The sequence below is a fragment of the Diceros bicornis genome, chromosome 13, assembly GCF_020826845.1.
Source record: "Diceros bicornis minor isolate mBicDic1 chromosome 13, mDicBic1.mat.cur, whole genome shotgun sequence".
NCBI classification, from domain to species: Eukaryota; Metazoa; Chordata; class Mammalia; order Perissodactyla; family Rhinocerotidae; genus Diceros; species Diceros bicornis.
In genome coordinates, this window is record NC_080752.1 from 42,996,045 (window position 1) to 43,013,264 (window position 17,220).

The 17,220-nt window shown below is 56.0% G+C and overlaps 2 protein-coding genes across 4 annotated transcripts; one reads left to right on the plus strand and one right to left on the minus strand.

The window, feature by feature from the left end:
* Positions 1–1,465: 1,465 nt before the first annotated feature.
* On the minus strand, positions 1,466–5,589 carry CD164L2 (CD164 molecule like 2). 3 transcript variants are annotated; one of them, XM_058553363.1, is made up of 6 exons: positions 5,465–5,589; positions 4,836–5,003; positions 4,664–4,735; positions 4,098–4,142; positions 2,367–2,511; positions 1,466–1,642 (listed from the first exon to the last, which is right to left on the minus strand). In XM_058553363.1, exons 1-6 carry the CDS (start codon positions 5,550–5,552, stop codon positions 1,639–1,641), a joined length of 522 nt encoding a protein of 173 aa, XP_058409346.1. In that variant the 5' UTR covers positions 5,553–5,589; the 3' UTR covers positions 1,466–1,638. The 3 variants fall into 3 exon arrangements, with proteins under 3 accessions (XP_058409346.1, XP_058409344.1, XP_058409343.1); XM_058553361.1 differs by lacking the exon at positions 1,466–1,642 and having other exon boundaries at positions 2,064–2,511; XM_058553360.1 differs by lacking the exons at positions 1,466–1,642; positions 2,367–2,511 and having other exon boundaries at positions 3,371–4,142.
* A 6,584-nt stretch (positions 5,590–12,173) lies between these two features.
* Positions 12,174–15,341, plus strand: GPR3 (G protein-coupled receptor 3). Its single transcript, XM_058553364.1, has 2 exons — positions 12,174–12,228; positions 12,899–15,341. The coding sequence occupies exon 2, from the start codon at positions 13,111–13,113 to the stop codon at positions 14,254–14,256; it is 1,146 nt and encodes a 381-aa protein (XP_058409347.1). The 5' UTR covers positions 12,174–12,228; positions 12,899–13,110; the 3' UTR covers positions 14,257–15,341.
* The last annotated feature ends 1,879 nt before the right edge of the window (positions 15,342–17,220 follow it).

Below are 17,220 nucleotides of genomic sequence, written 5' to 3' on the forward strand. Positions count from 1 at the left end.
GGGACCAGAGGAAGAGCAATTCTCACTCTTTATATAAACCTCTGTATCGCCCTTTTGTTCCTTACAGGCATTTACCACTTTTGAAAAAGAAAACATTCAGTAAAGAAATTTCCTTAACTGAGTGAAAGCCAGCAGGAGATGGGGGCATTTCCTGCCTCAGCCCCAGAGAGAATGGGCATTATCCCTGCCAGCACTTAAGTGCTGGCTGGAAAAGCCAGGGGAGGGTGGTCCAGGAATGAGAAACTGTTTGTGCAAAGGCTTGGAGAAGAGAGACAGCGAGTCAGGCTGGGTAACCAGAGGTAGATCCAGGAGGCTGGAGGTGTGGCTCGAGGGGAGGCTGATGTCTGAGAGAATGGGGAGCTTTGGTGAAGTGAGCGTGGAGGAAGAGGGGCATTGTGGATGGTGGTGCCATGTGTAGGCAGGCGAGCCCTCTGTGAGGCCTGCAGGGAGGCTAGGCCTGGGAGAGGAAGAGCATAGAAGCTCCACCGCAGGCTGCACAGCTGAACGTGTGGACAGGTGTCCTGGAATGAAGAAGATGGAGCACATGCGCCTGCTCTGAGCCTTCCCCACATCCCACTGAGATGGATACTGCTGTTACCCCACTTCACAGATGAGGAAACTGAGGCCCAGAGCTGTTAAAGAGCTTGCTCCAGGTCACACAGAGCAGTCAGGCTTCACAGGCTGAACTCTCAACCATTACTCTCTATTTTCTCAGCTTCCTCGGACAGTCATGGGATTAAATGTCCGACTCAGCCACATGCCTGGTGTCCAGCAAGTGCCCCATGGGTGGAAGATGTTACTCAGGGAAGACATCTGGGCTCAGGGATGGGGGGTGAAGGGTGGGAGGCGGGCATGGGCGGGGCTTTCCAGGAGGGCCTGGGTGAGGAAGGCCAGAGCACGGAAAGGGCTGTCGAGAGTCCTGGGGGCGTCTCCACCTTGGCACCAGGGCAGAGATATAACTTTAGGAGTCAAGAAAGCCTGGAGATGCCTCTGCAGGAGTTCTGAAGTTCTGCTCACTCTGGAGTCAGAAAAACCTGGATCCAAAGCCCAGCCCTGCCCCGTCCCACTGTGTGATCTTGAGCAAGTCTACTTGCCTTTCTGAGCTCTGTACCCTCTTCTGTAAAGGGGCAGGGGGAGGGGATTAATCACATGGAACAGATGAAAATATTTTATAATTTTATTTATTTATTTATTTATTTTTCCCCAAAACCCCAGTAGATAGTTGTATGTCACAGTTTCACATCCTTCTAGTTGCTGTATGTGGGACGCGGCCTCAGCATGGCCGGAGAAGCGGTGCGTCGGTGTGCGCCCGGGATCCAAACCCGGGCCACCAGCAGCGGAGCGCACGCACTTAACCGCTAAGCCACAGGGCCGGCCCCAGATGAAAATATTTTAAAAGGTGACAGCAACAGTCCAAGGCTGAATTCCCATTGAGGAGAAGCCAGTGGCCATACCCCCACCCCATCCAATCCAAACACAGCCCAAGGCACAGGACATGAAGCACAGTGCTGGAAAGAGTTCCTTTATTTGGGGACAGTGCCCAGGCCAGGTCGGTGGGAAGAAGCAGGCACAGACCCAGTGCCAGGCGGGGGCCCTTCAGGGTTGACAGAGGAGACAGCGGGTGGTTGAAGGATGCTCTCAGCTGCAGGTACCAGGCCCAGGACAGAAGAGGATGTCAGATATTGGGCAGTGAGCCTGCTCAGTGCCGGCAGGGGCCAGAAATTGGTAACCCAAGATTTTCCCACCCCCAATGCCCACAAGGGGGCCAAGAGGGCAGCCTCTTCGTCCTCCTTCCCCTCAGTGTGGAATCCAGGCCCGAAGGGGGTCAGATTCTGCAGAGGCCAGACAGAGAGGGCACTCAGGGCGGTAACCCTGCCTCCGCTGGGACCACCACCCCTGGAGAGAAGGCAGCAGCCAGAATAGCAAACACTTTAATGGAGGCTGCGGCAACCTGCCCCACAGCACACACAGCACACAGGGGCTTCAGAGCAGCTCGCCTTCTCAGAGGGAAACCAAACCACACATGGCCCGGGCAGGACAGAGCTGCAGGCCCAAGGCTCGCCTGGACTACCACCTACTGGTTCTCCTCCCTGCTGGCAGCATGAGGGGGCAAAGACAGGTGGGCTCAGCCAGGCTCCCAGACACAGGGCCCAGGCTGAGTCCTGGCCCCAGCCAACACCCAGAGAGAACCCCACACCTGGAGGAGGGAGAAGGGAGGGGTGTGGCTCATGTGGGGGCCATCGGGAGGGAGTCATTGCCCTTAGGGCTGCCCCATTGAGAAGAAGGTGCAGGACACTAAGGGGACCCGAGGGGCAGGAGTCGGGTGGAGAAGGAGCTGAGACTCTGCCGGCTGGCCAGGTACTCACAGTGTCTGGTAGGTGCTGCCCTTGGCCTTGAGGAAGCGCAAGACAAAGAAGGCCACCGCCTGCAGGCTCAGCACCAGCACAACGCCCCCAGTGAAGCTGGCCCCGTCAAAGCCAGGGCTGTGGGCTTCGGGGACCGGGGGGCTCCCTGCAGGGTGGAGGTCATAGCAGGATACTATGGACCAGCCCCACCCCAATAACCGGCACAGGTCACCTGGAGGCCCCAGTCCTCACTATGGGAGCCTTGAACAGCAGGCTCAGAAGCTCAGTCCAGATCCTGTGGGCAGTTGGGGAGTGCCTGGTGGGAGGGACAGTGCCTGGCTGGGGAGGGCGGGGCCTTGGCACCAGCCCTGGCTCTGTTCCTGAGTTGTTCTGTGGCTTGATGCCTCTCACACCCTCTCCGGGCCTCCTGGTCACATGGACTAGATGGTGACTGAGCTCCCTTCCAGCCTCCCTCTCCCACACTGGCCTAACAGGGTGAGGATGGACCCAGAACTGGGGCGTCTAGAGACCCTCGGCTCAGAGGCCCTTTTGGCCTTGGGTCTCAGGGTTCACAGCCAGATACAGATGATATGGTCTCCTTTCAGGATTCCTAAGTCCTGAGATCCTGGAGTCACCCAGTGTCAGAGTCCTTACTCAGAGAGGGAGGGAGCAGAGGAAGAGTGGAGGCCCACACCCTACTGAGTGGATAAATGGAGACTAGACAATGTACATCAGAGGGAGAAGCTGGGCTCTGAGGGCCAGACCTGTCCAAAGTCACCTCACGGTAAGGACAGAGCCAGACTCACACCGACTCACCCTGACCCTTTCCCCTGCCCCGCCTTAGGGCCCACAGTTGCCAGGCTGTTTGAGTGGCTCCCAGCTGGGCCACGTTAGCCATCAACTCCCACCAGGGATTCCATTTCAGATCCTGGGCCAGGTGCCCAGTGCAGGGCAGGGCTGGTGGTGGAAGATCATTCTGGGGCAGTGGGCAGGGGCCCAGCTGGGAGCTGGGTCCACCTCCCAGAGGGCGTAGCTTGTGTAAGGGGGTCTGAGAATATGAAGGGCAAAGGGCAGTCCCAGCTGCAGCACCAGAGAAGGACACTGGGGGAAGAGGAGCAGAAGAGGGAAGAAACGAGTTGCACAGACCTATCTGGGGCTCGAGCCGGAGGGAGCTGAGCCATCAATAATTCAGCCTCTGAGATCACATTTCTGGCTTTAATTAAACAAGAGCCTCTTCAGCCATCCCTGCCAAGCCTGCTGACCTCCAGGTCCTGAGGAGCAGTGGGAACCACGGGGTGGGGTTCCTGCCTCTGTTCTGCTGGGAACCTGCTCTGTGACCCTCTCTGGGCCTGGAGATTGCAGTAGGTAGTCACTGAGGACATCTTATTGACAATCTGAGCCAGCACCCTCAGCACCTGAACCAGTACCCTCAGCACCTGAGCCAGTACCCTCAGCAGGTCCTGCGGGCTCACCTGAGTTCTCAGAACTGGTACTGGGGAGAAGGGGTGGGAACCATCATTTCTTGATCACCTTCTGTGCCTCAGACATGGAACTAGGCGCTATACATCCTCTCATAAAATCCTCACAGCCACTCTGTGAGGTAGTACCCAACCCTTTTTACAGGTGAGGAAATAGGCCCAGAGGGAGAAGCCACAGGGCTGAGGTCACAGAGCACATCAGGGCCGGAGCCCAGCTCTGTCCCTCCCTGGACTTCTAGTCCTCCCGCCGCCCCATTCCTCAGGTAGTGCCTACCTGTTGTGATTGTCTTCGGTTCATAGGTGGGGTGGTGATGGGCAGCTGAAGAGACAGGGAATCCATAACAAATCAGCCTTCCCACCCCCCGACTCCCATCAAGACCCCAGCCCAGGCCAACACCTGGACTTGACCAGGCCCTCTGTCCCAGGTCTATGGTTACCCAAAGTACTTTCAAGCCTTAGTTCACACAATTCCTTCCACCAGATGTGCCTTCTCTCCCTCTCTACCTTTAAGCATCATCTCTGATGCCACCTCCTCCAGGAAGCCCTCCCCGCATTCCATTCTGAATTTCCAAAGTCCTCACTATGCTTTAAACTAGAAGAGCTAACTCCCCCATCTCGTCCACGGGCCTGTCCTGGATCAATTCACAGATGAGGAAATAGGGCAGAGAGGGAAAAGGACTTCTCAGTGAGCTGAAGGCAGAACTGAACTGGACCTGGGTGTTCATGGGCATAGTCCACTTCCTGAGGGGAGGCTGATTCCTTCCTGAAGGGCAAGCTGTGGCTGGGGCCACCTCAGCCCCCTCCCTCTAACTTGGCTTAAGCCAGCGGGAGTCCCCTTACCTGGACATGACTCTGAGTGGTTGTAGACAGAGCAACCCTCCTTGACCACCTCAGCTTGGGCCACACAGTGTCCTGGTGGGAGAAGGTGCAGGGAAGAGGTGTGGGGAGAGGGGCCAAGGCCGTGGGGTCCAGAACTGGGGACACTCGACTTGGGGAGGGCTCAACTCCATACCTGGCTCCTCTGGCCGACATTGCTCCCACACACAGCTAGAGAGGTTGTGTGCTCTGTCCCCCTCCACACAATGCTCACAGAGCTTCAGCTGTTTGCAGGCCCCTTGGACAGCTGGCCAGATGTTCATGCGGAGCAGGGCTCCTCGCCCAAAGCCCAAAGCTCCTTTACCTGGGAGTGGGGTGGGAGCAACTCCTTGACCCCAGCTACAGACACTCTTCCCTACCACTGTGGCTCTCACCCCTCTGCACACATACACTCACCCAGATCCCCTAAGCCCCACCACACACCTGGAGTTTCCACAAACACATGGCTACACACACCTAGAACCTCCCTGACATTCACCCAGAGCCCCCTCTCTTTGCATACACCTGGGGTTCCCAGAGCCATTTGGAGCCGCTGCCCCCAGACACACCTGAAGCTCCCTAATCCCTCACATCTGGAGCCTATATACACAGACAGGGCTCCACACGCAGCCAGAGCCCCCTTCAACACATCCCTGACGTCCTGCACACATCTGGAAAGCCCCCTCCTGCCCCCTAAGCCCAGACTGCTCCTGGGCAGGCAGCTGGGTGAAGGGCACGCTGCACCTGCCCCTGCCCGGGCCCCAACCAGACCCTGGCCCGCGTTACCAGCCACAGCGAGCTGGGCACACAGGAGGAGGCAGCAGCAGCCGCCACAGAGCGCAGCCCGGAGGGCGCGGGGTCCCGGCGCGGCCATGGGCGCGGGGTCAGGGCCTGGGGGTCGGCGGAGAGCTGGTGTGCTGCGTCCCTTCTGGACTCGGCTCCGCCGGGGTGTGGGGAGCGAGACCCAGGCAACGCGGGCGTGGCCAGGTGGGCGTGGTTGGGCCGGGGGCGTGGCCAGTGGCGCAACCAGGTGGGCCGGGGTTTGTTGGTTCGGGGCGGGGCCATATAGGGGCGTGGCTAGTGGCCTCGGTCAGGAGGAGCTGGGTCCGGTGGTCTGGGGCGGGGCTCAGGCAAAAGGAGAGGGGTCCAGGACTAGTCGCCGACCTGGTCCCTGGATGCCCCGCCCGCAGCTTCACCAAAACTCTGCTGAGTAGGGAGTTATTCCTACTTCACAGGCGAGGAAACTGAGGCTCAGAGAAGGTGAGTGACTAGTCGGAGGTCACAGTTAGTGGCAAAATCTGGATTTGAAGCGAGGTCACTTTCCTGCCTCCTTGGCTCGGCGCAGGCGGGGCTTTGCCGAATGCACCCTCCAACCAGGCCCTACGACTGTGGGGACAGGGTGGCCCCTAGGCTCTGGTTGCTCACGTCGCTTCACCCCTGGCGCCCTGCTCTCTTCTGTCCCTCAGCCCACCACGTCAGCCTCCGACCCACCACACCCTCTGCCCAAGTCACCCGTCTCATTGTTACTGGGACAATCGGGTCTTTCTGCACCCTTCCCCTCGGCCTTGCCTCCTGCCCTGGCACCTCCTGCCCTGGCACCTCCTGCCCAGGCACCCTCCTCTTCTGGTTCTTCCTCTGCAGCCACGTCTCAGGTTCCTTAGAGGACACCTCCTCTTCCTCCCCGCCCCCAGCCCCCCACCCCCCCACCCCCACCTTCTTCCCTTCCTCTTCCCCCTATCTGCTTCTCCTTTTCCTCCTTCCCCCTCTTCGTTGCTCGTGGCCCAGTTCAGTCCTGAGCCCTATTCCACCTCTTCTGGGTCATCTCGGCTATTCCTTTGCCATCACTTCCTATTTGAAAACCAACAAGTGTCGTCTCCATCGCCAGCTGCCACACCTGTAACTAATAATACATAGTTAACAATTACTGACCACTTACTACTAGCAGAATATACATTCTACTAAGAGATTTTACTTGCAGCTTCTCATCTAGTGTATACAACTACCTTCTAGGCATGGGTTTTGTTATCCCCAGTTTGTAGGCTTCAGAAGAAAAATCACCTGCCCAGTGGCACACAGTTACAACTAGGCAGGCCAGGATGTGAACCCAGGACCCAAGAAGACCAGAGGCTACTCTCCCCTCTGCTGTGCCTCCTGTGGGTCCATCTCCTTCTGGGGCACTTCCACCTGATGTCTCTCAGGCCCCTGAAACTGTCTGGTCCCTCTTCCCCACTCAGGGAGCCCCCATCAATCCCCGCAGCGACCCAAGAGGAAACCATGGTCTCCTCTTCACATCCTCCCTCTGTCTCAGCCCCCAGATTAAAATCCTGCAGATTCTGCCTCTACATATCTCCTGGGTCCTGCTCCCTTGTCTTCCCTTTGCTGGTTTTGCTGCCCCTCAGCCTCCGGGTCCCTCCCCAAATCAGCCCTCAGAGTGCAGCGCTCTATTGAAACCATGGATTTGACCAAGTCTCTTCTAGTTAATAGCTTGGCCTCCACAACACTGTGATTGCTGGCTCTAGAAGTCTCTCCAGCATGTCTTGGGCTCACCCCAACACCTTCCTACTCTCCAAGAAGATAGAACAGCCCCTCCCCCAATACACACCTTCTTTTATACCTCCTTGCCTTTATCCTATAGCTGTTCTCTCTCCTGGAGGCTCCTCTTCCTCCCTTGACTCCATCTGTCTGGCAAACTAATCTTTCAAGACACCACTAAAGGGCCACCTCCTGCAGGAAGCCCTCTGTGACGTCTCAGAGCAAGGCTGAGCTGCTGCAGCACTCGTCCCAGCTGGTAGATCTGAATTCATCTGCCTTCCTGCGCCTGAGCCCTCACTCCTCACCGTCTCTCACCTGAGTGACTGCAGTGACCTCCTAGTAGGACTCCTGCTTCTACATCCCCTCCAGTCTGTTTTCCACTCAGCAGTAAGTGATCTTTTGAAAACATAGGTGAAATCATATCACACCCCTGCCTAAGCCCACCAGTGGCTCCCATCTCTCTGCTTTCCGTGACTTACCTGATCTTCCCACTGCCTACCTCTCCGAGCTCAACTCCTACCTCCCTCTTTGGCTCATTGGGCTCCAGACACACCAGCCTCCTCTCTATTCCTCAAACATATCAACTCCTTCCCTTCTCAGCAACTTTGCGCTTGCTGTGCCCTCTCCTTGAAACTCTTCTATTCTCTCTCCAAGAGACTCACTCCATGACCTCCCTACTTAAAAGAGGTCTCCTGCTTATTCTGCATCACGACACCTTTTTTCTTCAGAGCATGTGTCAAATGTATGATTAACTAGTCATTTGTTTTCTAGTCTCTAAGTTCCATGAAGGCAGGAACTATGTGTATCTTCTTCTGTAGCTGACTCCCTGCACACATAAAGGTTTTTATTAAATAACCATACTGTTATTAAGGAGGTGTTTATTAAATAACCATACTGTACCATGTTGTGGCTGTTTGTGTACATGTTTGACTGTCCCACTGGTCTGTGAGACCTCAAAGGCTCCCTACTCAATATATTAAGTACCTTTTTGTAGATTGTCCATCTCTCCCTGTCAGAAGGAAGCTCCATGAAGAAGGCGGGGATTTTTGTTCATTGCTGTATCCTCTGTGTCTAGAACCCTGCCTGGAAAATAGTAGATGCTCAATAAATATTCACTGAATATTGAAAATGCAGGGATGTGGCTGGATCATCTCCCTATCGGTAGCACCCACTCAAACCCAAGCCCAGGGGAAATCTAAGTGAATGTTGGCTGAATGAATGAATGGGTCTTTGAAGAATGTGTGCACTGACGATGCCCAGATTCTCGGGGCTCGGGCAAGGAGCTTGTGTGGATATTGTCTGTGTCTCTCTCACTCACACCTCCCTTGAGAGCCTAGGTCCCCAGATTGATGGAGGGAAAAGAGGTAAGGAAAGCAGTCTCACCTGGAAGTGAGTGCTCATGGCCATCTAGTGGCCACCTGGGGAACTGCAGGTATTGTCCGCCCTAGTCAAACCACTCCCAGCCCCTTCTGGGAATATAGAGACATCCTGGCTTCACATCCCAGCTCTGCCATTTACTGTGTGGTTTGGGGCAAGTCATTTGGCTTTTCTGGGATTCACCTATGAAATGGGAATGCAGGGTTGTTATAAGCACTGGATTCTGGTCTGGCACCTGGTAGGTGGGAAGGATTGGAGGGGCTGTCATTGGTGGGGAGGAAGCAAGGATGTAGGGCAGAGGGCATGAGGAGGAGAGAAGAGGAAGGGCTGCCCCTTCCTCTAGAGAGCAGGTCTTTGGGGAAGAGAGACCTGGTTGGCAGTGATGGCCTCAACTGTCCAGTTGGCATGGGGCAGTTTTGGAGCATGAGATAAAGTGCACAAATAAAAATCCGCAGCCTCACTCGAGTCTCTTGGGTCTCCGGGGTTTCTCAGGGTTGGAAACATCACTGCATTCTTTTCCTCCCTGGCTGCCTGAGGATCGACCTCCATCGTGAACAACACAGTACTATCCGGATCAGGATGTTCTGGCCAGTCAACTACTTCAGTGGAAGCATGGTCATCGATATCTTCACCCTGGGAAGGCAACAGTACCTAAGACAGAAATTTGGGGAAAACTAGCCAAGATGTACAAGACCACACCAGATGTCGTCTTTGTATTTGGATTCAGAACCCATTTTGGTGGTGGTAAAGCAAAGCTTGGGCAGGATTTATGATTCCTTGGATTATGCAAAGAAAAATGAACCCAAACACAGCCTTGCAAGACATGGCCTGCATGAGGAGAAGACCTCAAGAAAACAGCAAATGGAATGTGAGAATGGAACGAAGGTCAGGGGGACCCCAAAGGTCAACGGTGGTGCTGGCAAAAAGAAGGACCAAAGATTCTGCAATGACTTTATCTGTGGTGATTGTGCAGATTTTTCATGAGAGGATTAATAAACTATGAAAATTAAAAGAAAAAATTATCATTACCATTCAGAATAGCAGATGACAGTCTCTCACACACGCCTTTCATGCCAACTCCCAGCAGCCTTCACCCCTGTCAGAGACCAGCTGGACAGTTGTTGGCACCCAGCTCTGATGGTAAAAGTGGATCCCTGAGTCCCAGAGTGCTGCTGCCCGTGTATTCTCTCTCTCTGACGCCCCCACCTTCCTTGACACTGCACACCTTACTACTCTGTTTTCCTTCTCTTTCTCCAGATGCTGCTTTTTAGTTTAATCATCCAGTCAACAGTTATTTGTTGACCACTTGCTACGTGCCAGGGGCTGTTCCCCAGCGGAGAAGAGAGCAGTCTCTACCTTCATGGAGCTTATATTCTGGTGGGGCTGACACATAGTAAAAAAAGAAAATACATGAATAAATATATAATTGCAGGAGTGCTGAGTGATCTGAAAAATAATAAATCAAGGAAGGGAGGGAGAGAGTGATGGGGAGAGGAGTGGTAATCTAGGAGAGAGATCAGGGAAGCCTGCTTCAGAAGAGGTGGCTTGGGTGCAGAGACCTGAATGAAGTGAAGGGGTTCTAGGCGGAGGGAACAGCCAGTGCAAAGGCCCAGGAGCAAGAACGCTCTTATCCCCAGTCTGTGCCTTCGCTGGTGGGGTGCCCTGAGGCTCCTCCTCCTCTCTGCTCCCTCCCCTGGGGGATGACATCTACCCCTAGAACCTCACTTACTACCTGCATACCTGTGCCTCCTGGGTGTCCTCCTCCTACCAGATATACTATTGGTGGCCAACACAGCCAATGCTGATAAGGTGCTAGGCCTTCCCCACAATCCTATGAGGTAGATACTAACATCATCCCTATCTTACAGATGAGAAGAGAGGCACAAAGAGCCTAAGAAACTCACCCAAAGTCACACAGCTAGGAAATGGAGGAATTGGGATTTGAATCCAGTCTACACTCCTGACCACCTCCACCCGCTCAGCACCCTAAACTAACCACGTCCAACCAGAAGTGCATCATCTTTCCCAGCCCCAACCCTCTCCTCTTCCCGTGTACCCTGCCACCAGCCTGTCATCTCCTTCCCCCTGCCCCACGCTGACGGTGGGAGCTGCAGTAGTGCTGTGTTGCGGGGAGAAGTCGGTGGGGCCTGGGATCTGGGCCCCTCTGGTTTCCTCAAGCCCTAACCTGATCCCTCCCCACCACCGCCATCCCACAGGCCTGGGTGATTCCATTGAGGATCAAAGCTAGAGAAAGAGGGAGGAGGAGCAGCCAGGTCCCCTCCCCCAGGACTGGCCATATCTGTCACCTCTGGAGAAGTCACTGGCTGGAGGGGTGTGTGTGGTTCCCTGGGACTAAGGACAGGCAGAGCTGGGGAAGAGGGAGCTTCTCCTCCATGCCCTACCCTGCCAGGATGCCTGAGATGGGAGGTTGAGAGAGGCTGCCCTGGGGACTGAGCTGCCAGGTTTTCTGCTTCCAAGTTCTTCCCAGCTCCCCTCTCCTCCTGCTTCAGAGAAGTGCCCCCCCTATACCACCCTGCTGGCTCTCCAGATCCTTGAATAAATAATTCAGGTTTTGAAATCTTGCCAGGCACCCCCCTCCCGTGCTGAGAGGGCGCTATTGGGCTGACATGAGTGACGTCACCCAGCTCCTTATCCCAGCCCCAGCATCATCAGGACCTGCCCGGCAGCAACTTACCTGCCTGGTCACTGTGAGTCGAGACCCTCTACCCTGTCCCACTCACCCTGGGGCCCACTCACCACAGTCACTTAGTATCTTCATTCCAAGGTTCAATAACCCTCATCACTTAGCTTTGTCACCTCAATACCTCAGTACTTGTGACAGGGTCATGGTGACCTGAAGTCCCATCACCTGGACACTCCATCTTCTCTTTCCCTGCCACCGCTTCTGCTACGCTGGGATCCCTGAACCCCATCGCACCACAGAGTCACCCCGACACTTGCTATGGTTGCCCTGGGGGCTTCCTTCTTTACGTCAGCGACCCAAGCCACCATCCCCCAAGATCCTGTCACCATGCTCATACCGTCACTGCCACCCACCTCCCTGCTCCCTCGTGCTCCTGTCACCATCATCTCAGGGCCCCATCATCTTGGCAACCCCCGTCATCCTCAGCGGGGACGCCCATTCAGCCCCATCACTCGATCTCCATCGCCTGAATTCCGTCAGCCTGTCTCTGCCACCCGAAAGTCCCATCACCCCACAACCTATCCGGTCCCCTTTCCGCTCCCCCTACACATCCTCCGCAGCCTCCCCGAGACTTCTCCAAGGATCTCCCACCAGCGCCCCCGAAACCCCCAGCCCGCAGAGGGCGCCGCGTCAAGGACAGCGCGGGCCAACTCGGGAGGGGGCGGGGCCGCGGCCACGGTCGCTTTTTATGAATGGGGGAGCGGGCGGTGCGAGGCCTTATTACTATGCCGCGCGACGCGCTGCGCTCCAGCGCGACGCGCCCATTGGCTGGCAGGCCGCTGACGTCACTGAACCGGTGGCCGGGGGCGGGGCGGGGCGGGGTGACTCACGCCGCTTCTCCCGCGGCCGCGGGGGCTTCTCGGGGTCCGCGCACATCTTGCACCGTCCGGACCCGAGCGGAACCTCCCCTCGGCCCAGCCGCGCCCAGTCCCGAGAGGTGAGTAGCAGGCCCAGCCGCGGGCACCAGGCGTCCGAGAGTGCACGCAGGGTGCTGGGACGCTGGGCCGGCGGGTTAGCGGGGGTCGGAGGTCGAGACCCGGAATCCCGATTCTGGGCTAGCAGGCTAGCACCCAGTGTCCGGATGCTGAGAGCTGTCAGCTGGGTGAGCCGGTGCGGCTGAGTACTCCTACAGCGACCCGAGGTCATCTGAAGTTGGGCCGGCAGGAGGCGTCTAGGGCAGGGACCCAGGCGTCCGAGCAGGAGGAGGTGTCTGACTTGGGGATCCAGACATCCGGGCAGGAGGCGGAGTCAGGCCCAAGATCCAGGTGTCCGAGCAGGAGGGGTCTGACTCAGGATCCTGACTTTCAGGAGATGGTGTCTGTTCCAAAGACCCAATGGTTCAGGCAGAAAGAGGGGTCCGGCCTGGGACAAAAGTCTGGGCAAGTGTCTGTTGGGGCGGGGTGTGGTGAGTTCCTAGGTGTTCTTACCCCAGGAGTGCAAGGTGGGGGCTGGTGAAAGCTTCACGCGCCTTCCCGGGGGGCGGAGCCTGGGGCTGGCAGTACTGAGAATCGTGAGGGGTCTGGCAGCCTGAGAAACTGAGCGTCATCCTCCCTCATAGGGAGGGAGCAGAGCAGCTCTCAGTCTTGAGATGTGTTTCCCTCCCCCAGTCCTGGGTCTTTCTCAGCATCTCCTGGATCCTATGGGTCCCCATCCGTTTATGGTAGTCCTTCATCTGGTTCTCCTCTGGTCACACACGTGGGAGCAAGAGGCCTGCAGGACCCAGGGAGTTGGAAGGAAGTGTGAAGAGACCCAGGACAGGGATCCTGCTGGCCCGGGGGCATGGGAGAGGACAAAGGTATCCTAGAAGGAGCCCTGGGGCATGAGTGGGGGGACAAGGCATTGTGACCCAGCCAGTTACCCTGAGGGAGAGACCCCCACCACGTATCCCCAGGGGCACCGCACCCCCTCCAGACTCCTCCACCCAGCACCTAGCCCTGCCAGCTTCTCACAGGGCCTTTCTTCTACAGGTACCATAATGTGGGGTGCAAGCAGTCCCTTGGCTTGGCTCTCCGCTGGCCCAGGCAACGTGAACGTGAGCAGTGTGGGCTCAGCAGAGGGGCCCACGGGCCCAGCTGCACCGCTGCCCTCACCCAGGGCCTGGGATGTAGTGCTGTGCATCTCTGGCACCCTGGTGTCCTGTGAGAACGCACTGGTGGTGGCCATCATTGTGGGCACTCCTGCCTTCCGTGCCCCCATGTTCCTGCTGGTGGGCAACCTGGCCGTGGCAGACCTGCTGGCGGGCCTGGGCCTGGTCCTGCACTTTGCTGCTGTCTTCTGCATCGGCTCGGCAGAGATGAGCCTGGTGCTGGTTGGCGTCCTGGCGATGGCCTTTACTGCCAGCATTGGCAGCCTACTGGCCATCACAGTAGATCGCTACCTTTCTCTGTACAATGCCCTCACCTACTACTCAGAGACAACCGTGACGCGGACCTATGTGATGCTGGCCCTAGTGTGGGGGGGCGCACTGGGCCTGGGGCTGCTGCCTGTGCTGGCCTGGAACTGCCTGGATGCCCGGGCCACGTGTGGCGTGGTATATCCACTCTCCAAGAACCATCTGGTGGTCCTGGCCGTTGCCTTCTTCATGGTGTTTGGCATCATGCTGCAGCTCTATGCCCAGATCTGCCGCATCGTCTGCCGCCATGCCCAGCAGATTGCCCTCCAACGGCACCTGCTGCCCGCCTCCCACTACGTGGCCACCCGCAAGGGCATCGCCACACTGGCCGTGGTGCTTGGCGCCTTTGCCGCCTGCTGGCTGCCCTTCACCGTCTACTGCCTGCTGGGTGATGCCCACTCCCCACCCCTCTACACCTATCTCACCCTGCTCCCTGCCACCTACAACTCCATGATCAACCCCATCATCTATGCCTTCCGCAACCAGGACGTGCAGAAGGTGTTGTGGGCCATCTGCTGCTGCTGCTCCTCTTCCAAGATCCTCTTCCGATCCCGCTCCCCCAGTGATGTCTAGTCGCATCCTGGTGACCCTTCAGCCCTGATCACTACAGAATTCCAGGATGTTAGGTCCTCCAGGAGTTCGTTCCAACCCCCTAGCTCCACACCCGCAAGACCCAGGTGGTTCTGGAGTTCTAGGACATTGGGTGTTTCACAGGATTCTGTTCAGATCCCTGCAGGGCCCGGCTGGCTCCATGGTTCTAGAATGTTCAGGTGGTCAGGGTTCCACTCAGAAATGTCCCACAGCCAAGCTGGCTTGGAGTTCCAGAATTCTGCTGGGTGTTTTACAGTGCCATTCCAAGTCCCCAACCTTCCCCCTCCCTTGACCTTGACCATGTCACTTTACTTTCGAGTTTCTGAGCTAAAGAGTCAGAGAGGTTAGTCACTCAGTTGCCTAGACAGGACAAAGAGAAAGATTTTTCTATATATATGTACACAAAGAGAGTATCTATTTATGATTTATTTATTTATTTATGAATTTATTTATGGGAGGTAAGGGGGAAAAAAGAGACCCACATGTTGAAATCCAGGCCATACCAGGGTACTCCCAATCCCCACACCCCCATTTCTGACCTCAGTTCCTAGAGGGGGGAAAGGGAGAAAGAGAAACCATGTATTTTGTTATTATTTTTGCTTATTTTTTATCGAAGAGATCATAGAAACCAGAGCCTTCTCCCCAGGCCCGCCCCCCTCGGGTTTGCAGGAGGAATACACCAGCCTCTGGTTTTTTATTTTTTTAAGAAGCCATCACCTGAGCAACCGAGAATTCCTCTGCGCTGGGGGCCAGCTGCCCTCTGGTGGCCGTTTGGGGAAAACTGCAGCCCGGTCAGACAGCCGTGACCAGACAGAGCAACCCCAACGCCACTCCAGCCTGGTGTCCAGTGCCACAGCCAGGCTGGGGGCCAGGCCTCACCCAGCAGTGCCCTAGAGGAGGCAGGGCACGAGTCAACACCTGACCCCTCTGCCAACCGGGGTATGGCTCCCAGTGCTTCCCTATTTCTGTCCCCAACCCAACTCTCAATAAAAAATGATTTTGTGATAAATATGTTTCCGTCTGTGTACGTGGAGAGGGTGGAATGGGGCCTGATGGGGGAGAGCCTGGAATGGGAGTATTAGGCCAGGCCTGAGGGCCTGTTGGGGGATCTGGGGAGCTGGAGACCCAGGGTGGAGTGTGGCTGGCAGGTGACACCCCTTCCTCAGGATGCCAATCTGATGGGCCTTTCTGCTCTGACTTGGGCACCTCCCTCTGGAGACAGGAACCAGGGGTGATGGACCTTTCTTGGGTTGAGGATGCCCACATCCCGCCCACATTAGCTTGAGTTTGGGGCTTTGGTATGTAGTATATGCTCAAAGTATGTCAGTTTCCTTAATAACAACAGCCCCTTCTAACCGCGGTGTTTACTGTGTGCTGGGCACCGTGCAAAGTCTGTGTTATCTCATTTGTGCCTAACAAGCACCCATGGCACAGGTAATATTGTCTCCATTTTACAAATGAGGAAACTGAGGCCGAGAGAGGGTTAGTGACTGGCCCAAGGGAACATCTGTTTCCAGAACCTGTGCTCTGTCAACTGGCCAATGGCCTCTCATCTCCTTCCTTCCCAAGCCTGGGGCTTAGGACATCCTGGACCATGACTTGTGTTGGGGTTCATTCTCAGAGCCAGCAGCCACATTTGGGAGGTGGTTGGATGGGGTCTGGTCATTCTGGAGCTGGAAGAGCTTCTTTCCTAAGCAATGATGAGTGATGGTAAGTGTATGCATGTGCCCTTGTATGCCTTTGAGGACATAAATGTGTAGGCCCCTGAGGTTTGGGTGTTTTGGAAGCAGAAAGAATGGGTTCACAGGCAAGGGCAGGAGCAGGTTTGGGGTGTGGCTGAAGAGGAAGCCCTGACTAGCCAAGCCTCCCAGCTTCCCAGGCCTCACAGGAGTGCAAAGCCTGGAGGTAGGGCCCTCAGAGCATTCTGGCCCACCCTTTCATTGTACATATGGGGAGACTGAGGCCTGAAGAGGAGCAGCCACTTGCTCAGACTCACATAGCTGTGCCAGGCTGGGAATTGGGTCTTTTCTCCATTTCCCTGGCCAGAGCTCTTTTGCCTGGTGTTCAAGACCCCTCCCCAACAGTGGCCACAGGAGTCCAAGGGGAGTAGACATGCCAACAGGGGCTGGGTCAGAGCCAGTGGAGGGCAGGCCTGGACTGAGCTACACACAACTCCAGTCAGGCACAAAGTGGGGAGGCCCCACCAGGTCAGGTCAAGCCTTATCTTCTCTCCCCACCTTCATGGAAGGTCACTGAGAAAAGACCCCCACTCAGCAAGCACCTCCCCCTTGCCAAGCTTTGGGCCAAACAGTTCACACAATATCACCACGGCCTCTGGGCTGGTATTATTATTCTCCCCATTTTACAGAAGAAGGAGTTGAGACTCTGAGATTAATGGGCCTTCATTCATTCACTGCCATCCTTATGGACAGCTTAAATCCTAGCCGGGAGAGACAGTAGTAGAGAGACAAGTTAAAAATAAGGTAACGTCAGGGGTCAGCCCAGTGGCATAGCAGTTAAGTTCGCGCGTTCTGCCTCAGCGGCCTGGGGTTTGCAGGTTCGGATCCCGGGCGCAGACCTGCATATCGCTCATGAATCCATGCCATGGCAGCATCCCATATACAAAGTAGAGGAAGATTGGCAACAGATGTTAGCTCAAGGCCAATCTTAATGTCAGAGAGTGATAAGTCCTCAGAGAAAAACAAAGTAGGGAAGGGGCACAGGGAGCGTGTGTAATTTTGAAATAATAGGCTGAGACAGGCCTGACTGAAGGGGACATTTGATTTGCCTAAAGTCACACAGTTAGTAAGGAGTTGAGCTGGGATTTGAACCCAGGTCCATTTGACCCCAAATCTGTTTCTTTCCTGGGTGAAGGAGTGGGTTTCAGGAGCAGCTCAGAAACAGCAAGCATGGACACCTGTGCAGGAAGGCCTGTCCCTGGGCCGG